This window comes from Pungitius pungitius, chromosome 9 (genome assembly GCF_949316345.1).
Source record: "Pungitius pungitius chromosome 9, fPunPun2.1, whole genome shotgun sequence".
NCBI classification, from domain to species: domain Eukaryota; kingdom Metazoa; phylum Chordata; class Actinopteri; order Perciformes; family Gasterosteidae; genus Pungitius; species Pungitius pungitius.
In genome coordinates this window covers 6786720-6801329 of record NC_084908.1, presented here as the reverse complement: position 1 = coordinate 6801329, position 14610 = coordinate 6786720, and the positions used below count along the sequence as shown (strand labels likewise).

General features: G+C 40.1%; 1 protein-coding gene across 5 annotated transcripts in view; it reads left to right on the top strand.

The window, feature by feature from the left end:
- LOC119218173 (VPS10 domain-containing receptor SorCS1) overlaps window positions 1–14610 on the top strand; it is a 130666-nt gene that overhangs the window by 93024 nt on the left and 23032 nt on the right. For all 5 annotated transcript variants that reach the window (XR_005120352.2, XR_005120353.2, XM_037472386.2 and 2 more), the window contains exons 5-11: window positions 3093–3166; window positions 6480–6544; window positions 8872–8990; window positions 9168–9257; window positions 10572–10751; window positions 13234–13380; window positions 14250–14352. Coding sequence is in view for 3 of the 5 variants with exons in the window: in XM_037472386.2 (XP_037328283.2) it covers window positions 3093–3166; window positions 6480–6544; window positions 8872–8990; window positions 9168–9257; window positions 10572–10751; window positions 13234–13380; window positions 14250–14352 (778 nt within the window). In the remaining 2 variants the exon portion in view is untranslated. The remainder of the gene's footprint in view (window positions 1–3092; window positions 3167–6479; window positions 6545–8871; window positions 8991–9167; window positions 9258–10571; window positions 10752–13233; window positions 13381–14249; window positions 14353–14610) is intronic.

The window sequence follows — 14610 nt, the reverse complement described above, 5'->3', positions numbered from 1 at the left end:
CTTAGGCTAAAGGACTCAGTCTGTCTACAGACCTTGTGGTAGGAGAATAATTTTCTTCTCCCTCTGTCAACTTTCTATGAACTTTTACTGTAAACATCCCAAAGAAATACTGTCAAATTGAGAGAGTGAATTTTGAGTTTCACGCAGGAAACAAACAGCGACTCAAGGTCCCGCGTCGATTGAACCATTTAACTTCTCCTCGTCCACCTACACATAGACCTTTCACTGGGGGGGTGATATAGCCTCTAGGCACCAAAGAAGATACATTAAGGAATGCTCTTGTAGAACCCCTAAAATATCCAGACATTTATTATGTTGTATGAATAATTAAGCAAGTGTGTTTAGTCACAATGTTGTTATAACATTAGTTTACTGCTAAGTAATACAAATTTATACATTTACAACTACTGAATAGCAAGGCTCTTATACTTTTACGAAGAAGAGCTGCTTTTAGATCCATTCAATCAACTAATGAGGCCCTGAAACATGGTGTGTGATTCTATTTGGGTTTCCAGCCCCTGGGTAGACAAACACTGACGATAGTTGTGCCCATGGAGTAAATGCCGCATTTAAACTGACACTTGTTATTGAAATTAACAGACTGACATGATTTAGCAAATGTTTGGGCCATTGTGAAGGTTTTATTGAAGTCCTGTGGATTCTCCTGAACAAAGGATTTACAGCCTGTGTACATGTACTTATTAAAAAAAGATGTTGCTTTGAAGTCCCATTGATGAATGTAGTTGATATGAAGTGCATGATATTATTATTGAAAGTGAAGGTTTAGGTTGTTTCTCCAGTCTTGACACTTTTAGAATTATTGCAAGGAATGACTAAGCTCTTTAACAATGTGTCAAGAAATACAAATCATTAACAGTGACTTAACGCTGGAGCTCTGGCTTCAGGAGCCAATGAGTTCTTGACTGAGTGGTTGCGCCTGTTATGTCAGGGGCCATTTTGCTCCCATCAATGCACCCCCCTCCCAAAACTGCTTCTCTTTCGCTTTCCTCACCTCATTTTGGCAGTGCTGCTGCATTTGTTGATTGAGAGACATTTGGAGGTTGTAAAGTCTTGACCCCTCCTATCCCTCACTTTCCCTGCCTCCTGCTCTTTGCCTCTTTACTGTCACTTGCTTGGCTTAATACTAATTTGCTGTGTTAGGGTAATTAGGCAAAGTGATTCCCTGCACCGCTCTCCTGCCTCACCCCATTCACTTGCATCTTCTTAGCAAAACTTGGCAGAGACGTCATGGTAATGTCATCCCCTGAGCCATGTGCCTCTCTCTCTTTGACATGGAAATAAACACACATCAGCTACAGTAGTTACACTGAACATGTAGTTTGCATATGCTCACGATGGAAGCGCTAATGAAGCACATACGAGGGAGGGGGAAAATAAATATGTGTCACATTACGTCAAGAATGCAATATCCTTATTATAAGGGAATATACATTCATTATATATAACATATATACATAAGGATATTGAATAAGACATTTTGTCCATAAACAAAAATGAGTGACGAGTTTCTCATAGAGAAACCACACATACCTATGTGTAGTGACAAAAGGATTTGTGAGTGAGTTGCTTATTTATTTTGGGCGTTAGGGGTTACTGTTTCTATCTTCAGCTGTCAAACAAAGTTATGCCGCTCAGAAATATGACTGAAAGTAATAATTTGAGGTAATTTAAGAGGCAGGGAAAAATACATTCTACTGATTAGTTTCCTCAAATCTGATCTCAATTGTTTTCTCTCCTGAGTTTATGACAGGTGAATAAGGATTGTTATCAGTCCAAACTAAAAATTAGCAAATATTCACACAAAAAAATGGACCACTTCCTATGATCCTATTGTAGAGCATGGTCTCAGGAGTCTCCCTGTCATACATACATTTTTGAAGTCAAACGGGTTACTGGGGTCTCTTCGTTGCTGCCTACACTAGCATCGTGAATATGAAATTTTGGTCATTAATAAAAATGTTACTTGGAGTTAACATTTTACATTTTGAAGAAAATTGACCAAAAATGGATGCCAGGCCATGGCCAGGTATTTGAACAAAAACTTTCTTTTTACTTTTGAACACAGGTCTCAGGATCAATTTGCCTGAAGTTGAAATCGATCAGGTTTAATCTCTCGAGGAGTTTGTCCACCGTATTATAATCCATAAATTAACACTGCAGCGCCCCCCCTAATCTTCAAATATTCAGAGAAAATGAGGGTATGCTCAATGTGAACATATTCTAGAGTTGGTGAAATAAAGCCAATTACTTTTGTTGTTATAGGTCTAACTATTAGGTTACACTGCTTACGAACTTTTCCTGATTCCTGATTGGCCCATAACCTTTATGAAAAATGAGATAACAACAAGCGTTTTAGATTAAATTCAGGTTAGAGCATTGAGCTAATAGTGATTTCCTGAAAATTCCATGTGAATCAGACGCAGCGTCTTGGAGGAGTTTGCAAAAACGTGTTTTTCACCAAATTCAAAATGGCGGAACACCTAGTTAGGCGCATTTTCCTACCATGATTGACTTTTTTATATAGCATAACCAAGAGCACCTGTGTGTAAAATTTCAAGTCAATGGGTGAAATTGGGCCAAGATCTCCCCAGAGAAAATCCTTTTTTCACAAATGTTTCATTTAGGTGAAGCAACTCTTTAATATTCACTCAAATATTTTGTCTAGTCATAAAGTCGAGCTTTCCTCTCACCCCACACTATCCCCCCACCACCCTCCAAACCTACCACCTAACCCCCTTCCTGCGACAGCATGTTGCATTCCTCTTGTGGAGGAAACTCACGACCTGCACATCTTTCTTTTCAGACCCATTGTTAGCTTGGTGGCCATTGTATGTATGTGTGTGTTGCAATTATCATTAAACTTTGCCGTGTTTAAATATAATGTAAATGAAAAAGACCTCCATGCAGTATGTGTGTGTGTTTAACAGTGTGAGTAATACGAGTTACACAGCAGCTGATCAAAGGGTTACTGAGGTAATTAAAAGTAAAAGTAACTGAAAGTAAATCAGAGTGTCAAAACAAACTGGCTTTAAGACCGATGGATTCTCACTGTGCTTGGTTGTCTCTTACAGCTCTACAGCTCGGTGGAATTTGGAAGAAGGTGGCAAGTGGTGCACGAGAGAGTTGCCCCCAACCGGTTCTACTGGTAAGTACAGAGATTTGGACATTGACAAACAATTTTGAGGAAATAATAAATTATTAACTTAATTCAACTTCATCCACAATGCTGCACTGCACTGCTTTTGTTCTCCTGTCATAACTTTAAATTAACTCATATTCTTTAATGCAGTCAAGCACAAGCTAATCTATTTTTTCCTCCATGAAAGTAATGCATGAAGCATGATGTTGCTTGTTGTTTCTGTCCTCCAAGATTTACTCATTCAAACTAGTCAGAATAGATAATATTTCTACTTTGAGGTAATTGACTAGTAACCAACCTAGCTACTATTGTACTGAATAAATACCAATTTAGTATTTGTATTTCTGTCAACGCCTTAGTTTCCACCTGTTATGTGCATAATCTCCAAGAAATGGGGGGGGGGGGGATTTTTTGAGTTAGAAGAGTGAACAGATTAACTGAACATTTCAAAATAAGCGGTCCTAAAGTAGGGCTGCCACGGAGGGCCGTGGCCATTGTGAAACAGTCACTGGAATGACATTGATCTGGCTTTCAACTGGTTTATAGAGAATAAACCAACTCTGAAACTGTTGAATGTGATCAGGAATCAGGAAACGTTTATTGCCATTTTATGTTAGACATACATGGAAATTATCTTGGCGGTTGGTGCATGACGAAAGACAGTACAATAATGACAACATAGTGCAGCAATAAGATAAAAATAAAATAAACGTATGATAAAATATATGCTATGGGTTAGTATGCTAAAGCTAAAGCTATGATGTCACAATAACAATGTAAAAACTGTACAGATTTAAGAGTTGCTGGATTATTTCATTCTTTCATACAGTTCTAGACCCACTATTACATTGATAGGAAGGAAACAACAATTGTGTGACTTGTGTAAACTTGCATAAACACATGCGTCCTGAAGATATCACTGGGTCTCCATAAAGTGAGTAGCAGATGAGCTAGAGAGCTTTATAATATTCTAATTATCGATGTGTCTGGAATTCCTGATCTTCCTCTATGGCAGGCTGTTACATTATGTGACCAGATGTGTTCCGTTTTTTAACACTCTCCTTTGATTTGAAATAAAGAATATGAAGGATCAAAATAACCAAATGGTTCCTGTCAGCAAGGCCTTCAAAGTTGTGATTGAATGTGTATATCTGGAATTGTTGCGCCGACACTTTACATTAACATTTGTCTCACACCGCATTGTGTCTCGATATGATTTGTACTGATAACTTTACAGCTAGTAGTAACTCAACAAGTGTCCACAGTAAGATCTGACTGAGATCTGATTGTTCTGCTAAAACAACCAAACACCACTTTGTCCTCTCGTTTTGGCAATATTTCATTTTCAGTGTTGGTTGTTAATAGAAAAAGCAATTCTACTTTGGGTCATGATGCACCGCTCTACCTTGTGGTTTGGACAACTGCATCACATTGTGAGAATGAACTTTTATGTGTTCAAGAACCACTGAGCTAGTTGAACACTAGTTCAAGGTATGAAGGTCTGAATTGTTTTGACACAAAGGATCTCAATCAGCGACATTAGGAATTAAATAAACAGACCAATGCTTTCACCTCCATACTGTATTCCATTCCTAAGTAAAATTTGTTGTTACATTTTCCTGATATATACAAATACAAAAAATATTTACCTTGCAGTCAAATGCATCAATCGGGAGCCATATGAGAGCAAAATTAATAGCCTTAATGAACAATTTAATGGGGCAATCCACCTATGTGTCCTTGGGGAAGACAATTAACCTAGAGGTTGTTCCTGCAGTGTATTAATGGGTGTGAATGGCTAGTTGGAGTTCTAATGGGCAGGGATCACATTGCATGGTTGCTCATGTCATTAGTGTATGAATGAGTGTTAATGGGTGTGATGACACGTAGTGTTACAGTGCTTTGAGTGGTGAAGAGACCATAAAAGCACTATACAAGTACAACTGTTCATCATTTACCAATAGTTGGGATTAATTAAAAGTGTGATTAATATGTCTGGCCTCTAATATAAATCGTAATTTATTTATTTGTGCATTGAAATGTATTATTTTGTGCATTGAAATGTAAGTCCTCCTGTGTGCATTTGTAAATCAAATATATTTGTGAATTGCTCTGTGCGCATTTGTCAATCTTGTGAATCTCTTTTTGCACTTTTGACTCCTTCTGTGTGCATTTGCAATTACTGAGACTGATCTGAACCCATAAGTATTAGCCAGGAGTGAAGGGTGCCTGCAGGGCTTATGCTGCAGAGGCTGCAGAGTTTGTGGTATCCTTGTTAATTAGGCTGCCCCATGTAAAGGAGATGTAGACAAGTCAGCTCAACGACCAGTGATCGCTCACACGGCCGGTGTACATTTGAACAAACTGCATTCCACATTCCACCACATTCAGCTATAAATTAGCTTAGCTGGTGGAGCCGTGAACCTTTTTGAATATGACATTACCAATCGCTGCATAAACATCTGGAGCTGCCTGAAACAGCTCAGCTCTGAGTATGGTAGGTGTCCTCAGAGACTACACAGCTGTATGAGCTGGATGTACACAGAGCTTTGCCTCCAATTGCTTAGTGCGCAAGATATATACGTTTAAACAAAACCTCGAGGCTCCACTAAGTAGAAGAGTTTCTTTCGGACTGGCTCACACGGTTCTTAGGTGGTTAAATGGATTGTTCAGTGAAAATGGAAATGAGGTTTGGATGAGAAGACCAAGTTGTGTTTCATTGGTGAACACAACAATAAAATACATCCAACATTACCCTACGTTTCCCTCCCACAGACCCCCTTTATCTCGCTTTCGATTGATGTGTGTGCTGCCTGTGGACACCTATTCTTTCTCCTCTCCCCCCTCCTTCTCTCTCTCCACATCCCTGTTCTCCCTCCATGTGTGTGCTGTGTTAGATTCTCCTGTGATCCCGCAGTCTTTTTAATACATATTTAATGCCCTAATGATTATATGCTATTCCAGCTGCGGACATCCCTGAAGAGGGAATCAATGGTTTTTCCTCTTCTAATGATGCCAGGAAATGTCTTTGTCCAACTGTCTGGAAGCAGGATTAGAGGGGGGGCTACATTTGGTTTCCGCAGTAAACCTGAGTTCCTTTTTCCTTACACTTTAGACAGGCATCCAAAATGAAGACAAAGACAGAGCAATTCCTGCACCCAACTCCTGTTGATGTTTAAGGGCACATGACTCTCTGTGGTTATACTTTAGTACAACCTAACAGCATGCAATCCATCAGGCCAGACAGTCACTACAGTTGGTGGTATTTGCCTGAATACTAAAGACCAACGTTCAGGAAACACATTTGTCTTTCTTTCAGGTCCAAAATGGGTTTGGATAAGGAGCCAGGCTTAATTCACTTGGAAGCAAGCGTTTCTGAAGGACGTGAGTAATTGGCGCTCTATTTTCTCCTGTCTTTGTTCTATCTGAGCATTGTGCTTAAGTGGAGACGAATTGGGAAATTGTGTGGATATAAACAACTGAAGGGTAATGTCTGGAAATGGCCGAGACTTGAGACAGACAATGGCAATGAATTAACTAAATAATTATTATTAAAAAGAATTAAATAACGCATGTAACCCAATATATTATTTGATAGTTTTTTTGTTTTATTTGCTTACTTAGCCTGGTATCAGAATGCTATAGAAACACATTTTTTTCTTTGTTAATTTAATTTAATGCATCATTTATTTTTTGCATATTATATTTGTAAATATCTTTTAGCACATTTTGAAACTTGCTGGATTAATTAATCTGCTATGAATATGAAAAACATCATCAGTCATCAACCCCCCCCCCTATGGAAGCCCATTTCCGCCACAAAAAAAAAAAAAAAGAAGGGTTAGAAAGTCGAAATTATGACTTAAAAAGTCGAAATTATGACTTAAGAAAGTCGAAATTATGACTTAAGAAAGTCGAAATTATGACTTAAAAAGTCGAAATTATGACTTAAGATATGCGCATGCGCAGCTTCCGTGACGCGGTCACAACGTCGCTGGTTTTGCAATGTATACGCTATCCTTTGTGATGTTGATTCATACACGGAAATTAATACTGTTAGTAATCAGCGATGTGTTTTCTGTATTCCTCAAAGGGGGATGACGTTACAGCAACATCAACATAGCTACTGGTTTTTGAACCTACTGGTTTGGCTACGCGTGCGTGTTTGTTTTGCCCCGACAGCGGCAGAGGTTGTCTGCCTCGGTCACCTGATCCGTCACACATTCGCAAACATATTGCTGAAAATGTTCAAAATGCATCCCATATCCAATGCAGCGATTACGATTGTATAAGTGAGCACTACATCACTGCCACGTATAAAGAAATACAGAACATACAAGAACATACATTTATTAAAAGATCGCCGCAACCTGGATTCGACCCATGCAGTCGAGCAAAACCGAAACACTTTATAAGACAGCGGCGCTACGCCGTCGGCCAACCGAGCTGTCCGGTGCCGCTGCTGATTTCAATACGTGTTATAAAGTTGCACATCGTCAGTGGCAAGAAAACCTTTTGTTTCAGGGTGAGCCAAGACAACTGGTTTGGTGGCGTATCATGGAACACTTCCAAACATGTGTATCGATACTTTTTTCGCGAGGCTGCAGCCTGGAACCACCGAAACATTTGGACATAAGAGGATTTTATGTTCAGACGGTCATACAGTGACGTGCATCACAGACATTTAAGAAAGTAATTCAAGAAAATATATATTAATGAAAGATCGCCACAACCTGCATTCGAACCATGTCGAGCAAAATAACAACATATCCAGGACGGATGCCTTACGCCATCGGCTACTGGAGCTTAGAGGCTTTACGGCTGTTTTTTGTACTTGTCAAATAATTGCACATCGTCAGTGGCTAGAAAACCGTTTGACCTTTGGAAGCTGCGCATGCGCATATCTTAAGTCATAATTTCGACTTTTTAAGTCATAATTTCGACTTTCTTAAGTCATAATTTCGACTTTTTAAGTCATAATTTCGACTTTCTTAAGTCATAATTTCGACTTTTTAAGTCATAATTTCGACTTTCTAACCCTTCTTTTTTTTTTTTTTGTGGCGGAAATGGGCTTCCATACCCCCCCCCCTCAAGCACTAGCTACAAACACATCTGAATGAAGCATACAGCATAAATACAGTAACAAGCTTCAGGACAAACTTCCCTATCACCAGCAGAAATAGAAAGTGTCATAACTTTTGGAAAAAAGACAACAAAAAAACGTAAATTAAACGACTCTCTTATACAATACCAAATGTCGCAGTTTAAGATGAAATGTTTGTATATTAGTAGGAAGTATGTTCCATGGAGAGCAGTAACAGTGTGTACGTAATACCACCCTCCGCTTCCATCACAACACTTTTTGAGGATGAAGACAATAGGGAAAATGCCAATCATTCAGAAATACATATCAAACATAAAATGTGATTGCAGTCACACCGCCAAATACTATTGATCATGTGCTTCACAACAAAGCTGACATATATTTGGAGGCTAACATGCAGGGCTTTCTACCGCCGGCGCCGCGATTGAAGGCAAAGAAAGCAATTGGCCTCAGTGGTCATCTATCTCCCACTCAGACTGCGATCACTTTCCTGACACAAGAAGCCAAAGAAGGCCACTTAGCTCTAGGTGAAGGCTTCCTATGTTCATTGGCTAATCCAGTTATGCCATGACTTGACGTTTGTGTGTGTCTTCATGCCTGGGAGCAGAGGCGCTGTATGTCACCTGCAAGCTGCAGAACTGCACGGATGCCAACAAGGGCAAACCCTTCCCAGGCTACATTGACCCCAATTCTCTGGTTGTGCAAGATGAGTATGTGTTTGTCCAGGTAGGTAGTTCTCCTGTTTGCTCAGTCATAAACATTCCAGCCATGTAGGAGAACATTTTTCAAGGTTATTCTCAGCGAAGTTGTATGTGTGCAGCTGTGTGGGTCTACGTAGTATCATCTGTATTTTATTCTACGTGTCTCCAAAATGTTTTCACTCAACAATTTCATCACCCGCAGGTGTCAACGGCCGGGAGGCCGATCTACTATGTGTCTGCTAAGAGGGATGTCTTTACCCCAATGAAGCTGCCCAAGTACACCCTGCCCAAGGTAACAAATATATCACCAATTTAAAAACAGTTCACCAAATGGCATGATATCTTTACAATCAACCGCCTGATTAAAATGTATCAGCTAGGTCAACAGTAGTTAGTAGTTACTAGTGATATAACATGAGCAATGGAAGAAGTCCTTTCACATACTTGTATAACTATTTGGGTTTAGTGGATGGGTCAACACTTTCACCCAGAGGACAGCCGTTTGTGTCCTATTTGAAATCTATAGTCAATGTTGACTTCATTTACTGTACTTTTGTCATGATCATATATCTAACTAACGCAGCGTACATATGTTATGTAACAAAAGTAATCCTTTTAACCCAGGCCACAATATTTTAAATATTAGCTTTATTGAAGCATTAGAAGGATGATAACAACGGATTATGTCTGTTCAATAATCTGACAAAATTGTAATTGTGTAATTAAAAATAAAAGAATTGATCCATGCTAAGATTTCATATATTATCATAGGTAACCAATAATACTTAAGATAAATTAAATTAAAATGTAGTGGCGGTCCTTGTGGTTTTGTAGTTTGTTAAAAATACAAAAGCACATAATACGCTGTCAGCTCTTTTTTGTCTATAGATGCAGTTCAGTTCATTGCTGGCTCTGCATGACACTCTCTTTTTGTTATGTATGGGCAAATCAAGGCCAAAAGTAACTCACAGTGGTTTCCGCAATTGTTATTCTGTGCTGCTCCGTGTGCCCATGGCCTCACTTGTCACATCCCTATTGACAATTAGACATGTTTTATTCAATCAAGCCCTGGGCGCCCCGGTTGCTGTCGGCTCATTGCAAGGTGTTATTGGCACAGCCAGGGGTAGATGAAGCACAAAGCCAAACAGCATGGCCTCGCTGCATAATATCTGCCCGTTAGGCCTGACGTAGTGATATTCATTTTACTATCCTCTCAATAAAATAGGTGAATACAGTGGAAGGAAAAATTCAGATTATGAATAAAAGCAGTAAGTCAAGTGTAAAAACACAATACACAGTAAGGCTTTTGCCTATGTGAAGATAATGCAGTTAATTAATGAAGATAATTGTGAAAAGTGTATACAAGAAATTCATTCTAAAATAAGCATTCTGCTCAGTTAGTATCATTTGAATAGGCCACAGAGCGAGGTTTACACAAGTTGAGTTCAGGAATAGCCAGGCTCAACTTCAGCTGGCCTTCAAATTTGGCGGTACTCTAATATACTAGGTTTTTGAGTAAACTGTATAAAAGAACAACAGTGACCATAAACTGACTTAATATTAATCCCTGATACCATACTGTATTATGTATCATACTCTCTGTCAGGACCTGCATGTGATCAGTACGGATGAAAACCGAGTGGTGGCAGCGGTTCAGGAGTGGAACCAGAATGAAACATACAACCTGTACGTGTCCGACACGTCTGGGGTGTACTATACTCTGGCTTTGGAGTATGTGGTCAGCAGCATGGGTCCCGAGGGCAACGTCATGGTTGACCTCTACGAGGTAAACATCTCTCCTTCCACGCTCCCATCCTTCCTTCTAACCGTCCTTCCTTCCATCCATCCTTCCTTCATCTGAATATCCAGAGCGGTGGCAGCAGGCCTTAAAAGTGCAAGATGTTTCTCTCTACTTTATCTCTTCTTGGAGCACTCATAAATGAGATATTTAATCCCTCCAGCAAGTTTTGTGGTCTGTTACTAGTTGGACGTGCTCAGATAACATCTATTGGGCGGCGTCCAGGAGGCATTGAATGGCTGTACCACCTTTGCTAACCCCTTTTGACCTGAACGAGCAACAGCTCTATTTTCAACAGAAGCTAATTTAAGCCGCTATCCATGACCTCAATCTTTTGATCACAACCCAAAGTTGATGACAATAGGTGAAATCTATCGAGAGCTTTGCCTTCCTGCTCCACGTCGTCTTTGCCACAAAGGTACAATGGCTGCATTACTTCTGATGCCACATCAAATCTTTTTTCTCGCACTTTGTTTTATGATGAACAAGAGCCCCAAGGTCTGAGCAGGATGAATGGATTGGGATGAATGAGTGATTCATTGCCCGAAGCCAATATCTCAGGGTCATCAAGTATCATGCTTTGCTGGAAGTTAAATTATTTCATTTTAAATGGCTTTATTACTATGACTGGACAGAGTACATAGCCAAAGTATATTAATATGTTGAAAATGAAATGATTCAAATCTATTAAATAGGTATGGCAATTGACTATGCAGTAGTGTTTAATTGTGTATTGTGGTTGAGTCTAAATGCTGGTGCGTTGTGTTCTTAGTGGCCCTGGTATATTGGGGGAGCCGGTTCCTGAGCTCAGCCACAATACCTGCTGATCTGCAGGGCATGGTAACGATATGGGTGAAGGGGGCATTACCAAAATGTAATGGCTATTGTTTTGTATTTTTATCCCTGGATATTGGCCTTGCCTGCATTATTTGCAGCTCATTGCCGTTGAGTGCAATTGGTGAAATAACACAGTCAATGTGTTCTAAAAGGTATTATGGATATTTTCTTTTAATAGCACAGCTTTCCCTCTCAGCTCATGAACTTCCTCATTAAAGTGTCTCGTTGGACTGTAGGATTGGGGCCAGAGCCTTCAGTTATCAAGCTCTTCTTTTGTGGAACCAGCTTCCACTTGAGTGGCAGACACGGTCATCTTATTTCAGATAAAGCTTAAGACTTTCCTCTTTGGTAACGCTTATAGTTAGAGCTGGCTCAAGTTAGCCTGGACCAGCCCTGCGATAAGCTGCTATAGGCCTAGACTGCTGGGGTACTTCCTAGGAGACACTAAGCTCCTCTCTCCAATTCTCTATCCCATTGTTATATAAATAGAAGTCCAATACATCAGACTTGTACCAAATGATTTATCATTCAGATTCCCTTTATTAGTTTACCCGTGTTTGGTGATATAGTATTTAGGTTTAACTCTTGGCTCAGTGAGTAACAGATGCCCTTTACGTATTGTCTCACACAGAGACGGTGTTCGTTTTAAGCCCAAAGTTTAAGATTTTCACTCATTTGTTCAGAGTCCATTTGACCTTGGGGGGCACCTACATAGCGGTTCTGGTGTGGTAAATGTGACTTCTATTTTTGCCTGCTCCAGTATTCATTTGGCTGTTTCCTTTTTTCAGGTAACAGTAACAAATAAAAGGCCTGCTTGATGAGAGCCCAGCCCACAATTTTATTATGACCACCGATCAATATTTTAGAGCTATGAGGCAGAGATGATGTTTTGTCATTTTGGAAACAGCCCTTACTGCTGTAGGCCAAACGTCTTCAGAGCACATTGTGTGAATACAAAGTAGTTTCAAAGTGCTGACATCAACAAAGGCAAGAGGGGATTGGGCCGGGATATAGATTTTTTTTGAGGCTGAGATTATTTCTTTCTTTGATGAATAACTGCGGATATTACTTTTCAAATTGCACCTAATCCAAAAAGGAAAAGAAGTGTAGTCGGGGCTAATGTTTAGGCTTTGGTACGTATGCATGCATAGCTTTTAAAGCCATAGCAGCACCAAACATCTGCCAAAATATCTGAATCAGATAAGTAAGCAGTTGATGACACTGCATGTGTCTTACTGTGGCCTCTGCGGTATAATTAAATCTGCTGTCTGATTGGGGTCACCACCCAACCCGTAGGAAATGCTAAATTGCTATTCCAAGGGAGATTGAAGTATCTGCCATTACCAAAGTGGACTTTCATCGCCTAATGTGACTGTCACTGACTCGGTTCAGTATAACTGAGCTATTCCTACCGGCTTCCGACCAAGAGTCCGATTCGTTTAAGGCACACTTTGATGACTCAAAGGTCCCTCAGACAGTCAATCGTTTCCACTCAGTGTTTGGTTTTGAGAGAGGTAGCTACATTTTCTACAACATGACTCGGAGATGTAAACATAGTTATATATATATATTTTTTTTAAATGGCAAGTGTGCATCCTTTTCAGTTGAGTTGGACTCTGTTTTTATTACACAGGTAGCAGGAATAAAGGGGATGTTCCTCGCCAACAAAAAGACGGATAACCAAGTAAAGACGCACATCACCTACAACAGAGGCAGAGACTGGAGTTTACTGCAGGCACCGAGCAAAGACCTGAGGGGCAACAGCATTCACTGCGTGCTAGTAAGTGCCTGTGTCTGTGCCAGCCCTCTGCCGCGTTCATACGTGCTGTTGCCAGTGTGTGCGCTTCCATCAAAGAGAGGCCTTGACAGGAGTTGACTGATCCCAGCAGCAATAAGAGAGGCCGAGCTCAGAAAGAGCAGCTCACGTCAAAGCTGAGTGCTCTGAGGCTGCTGAGCTGAAAGGTCAGCCATTTTGATTCAGTCCAATAAGCTGACCTCGCGTTTAAAAAAAAAACAAGACAAAAGGTGTCGGATAGAAAAGCAGACTTTTCCTTTTTCCCGGAAAGACCTTGAAAGTTGTTTCTTATAGTCTAGCTATCACTCAAAGGCCAAGGTTGGACTGTTTAAAGTAAATAATCTAACTGCCTACCTTTTAAACAACGGGTTTGGTTTTGTTGCTTGAGCCACTACCACCTCCCTCTTCTCTACTATTCTGTGTGCATGAATGAGAAGAAATGAGAAGATGAAGGTTTGTGTCTCTGCTGCACATATTCTTGTAGCATTTGCAAAGTACTCCTCCACCTTTTTCTTGCTAAACCAATTGGTTATTCCATGACATGCCTCACCTTCTATCCATATTATACAGTCATTTGTCAGGAAATGTCAGAGTTTTAATAAACGTCTAAACAGCCGTCACAACATGGCCTGCACTCATGGCATTTTGCTGGGTCATAATGAGAATTGTGTCTGTAAAGGTTAACCCAATCAAAACTAATGGTGAAACCAGCCAATGGGGAAATAGTGTTTGTGATCAAACCTGCGAGGTGGGAGGGTTGTGAATCCGAGACGGTGCAACAGCCGTTTCATTCAGAAGCGCCTTTTTGGTATAATAGTTTTGATAACTGAGTTGTGTCATTTTCTTCTCGGCAGCCATACTGCTCACTACATCTCCATCTCCACGTGTCGGCAAATCCTTACACATCTGGAAACATAGCTAGCCGGGACACAGCACCGGGGCTCATTGTAGCATCAGGTAAGTGAGAGGGAATCTCTTTAGAGTGACATGTTTCTCTTTTTTTCAGTCGCCTTGTTGTTCTGAGGGAGAACAATACAAGTAATGATATATATGTATTGACTAATAGAATGGAACGTCTACCAGGTGCTTACAGTTTTTATGCGTCAGAAGCGGGTGAACCTTGATGTATTTATGTGATTATAAGATTTGCAAATTCATGCTGGAATTTGGTGTCAGTGCAGTTATCTGGAGATTACTGCCTTTCAATTAGGAGAG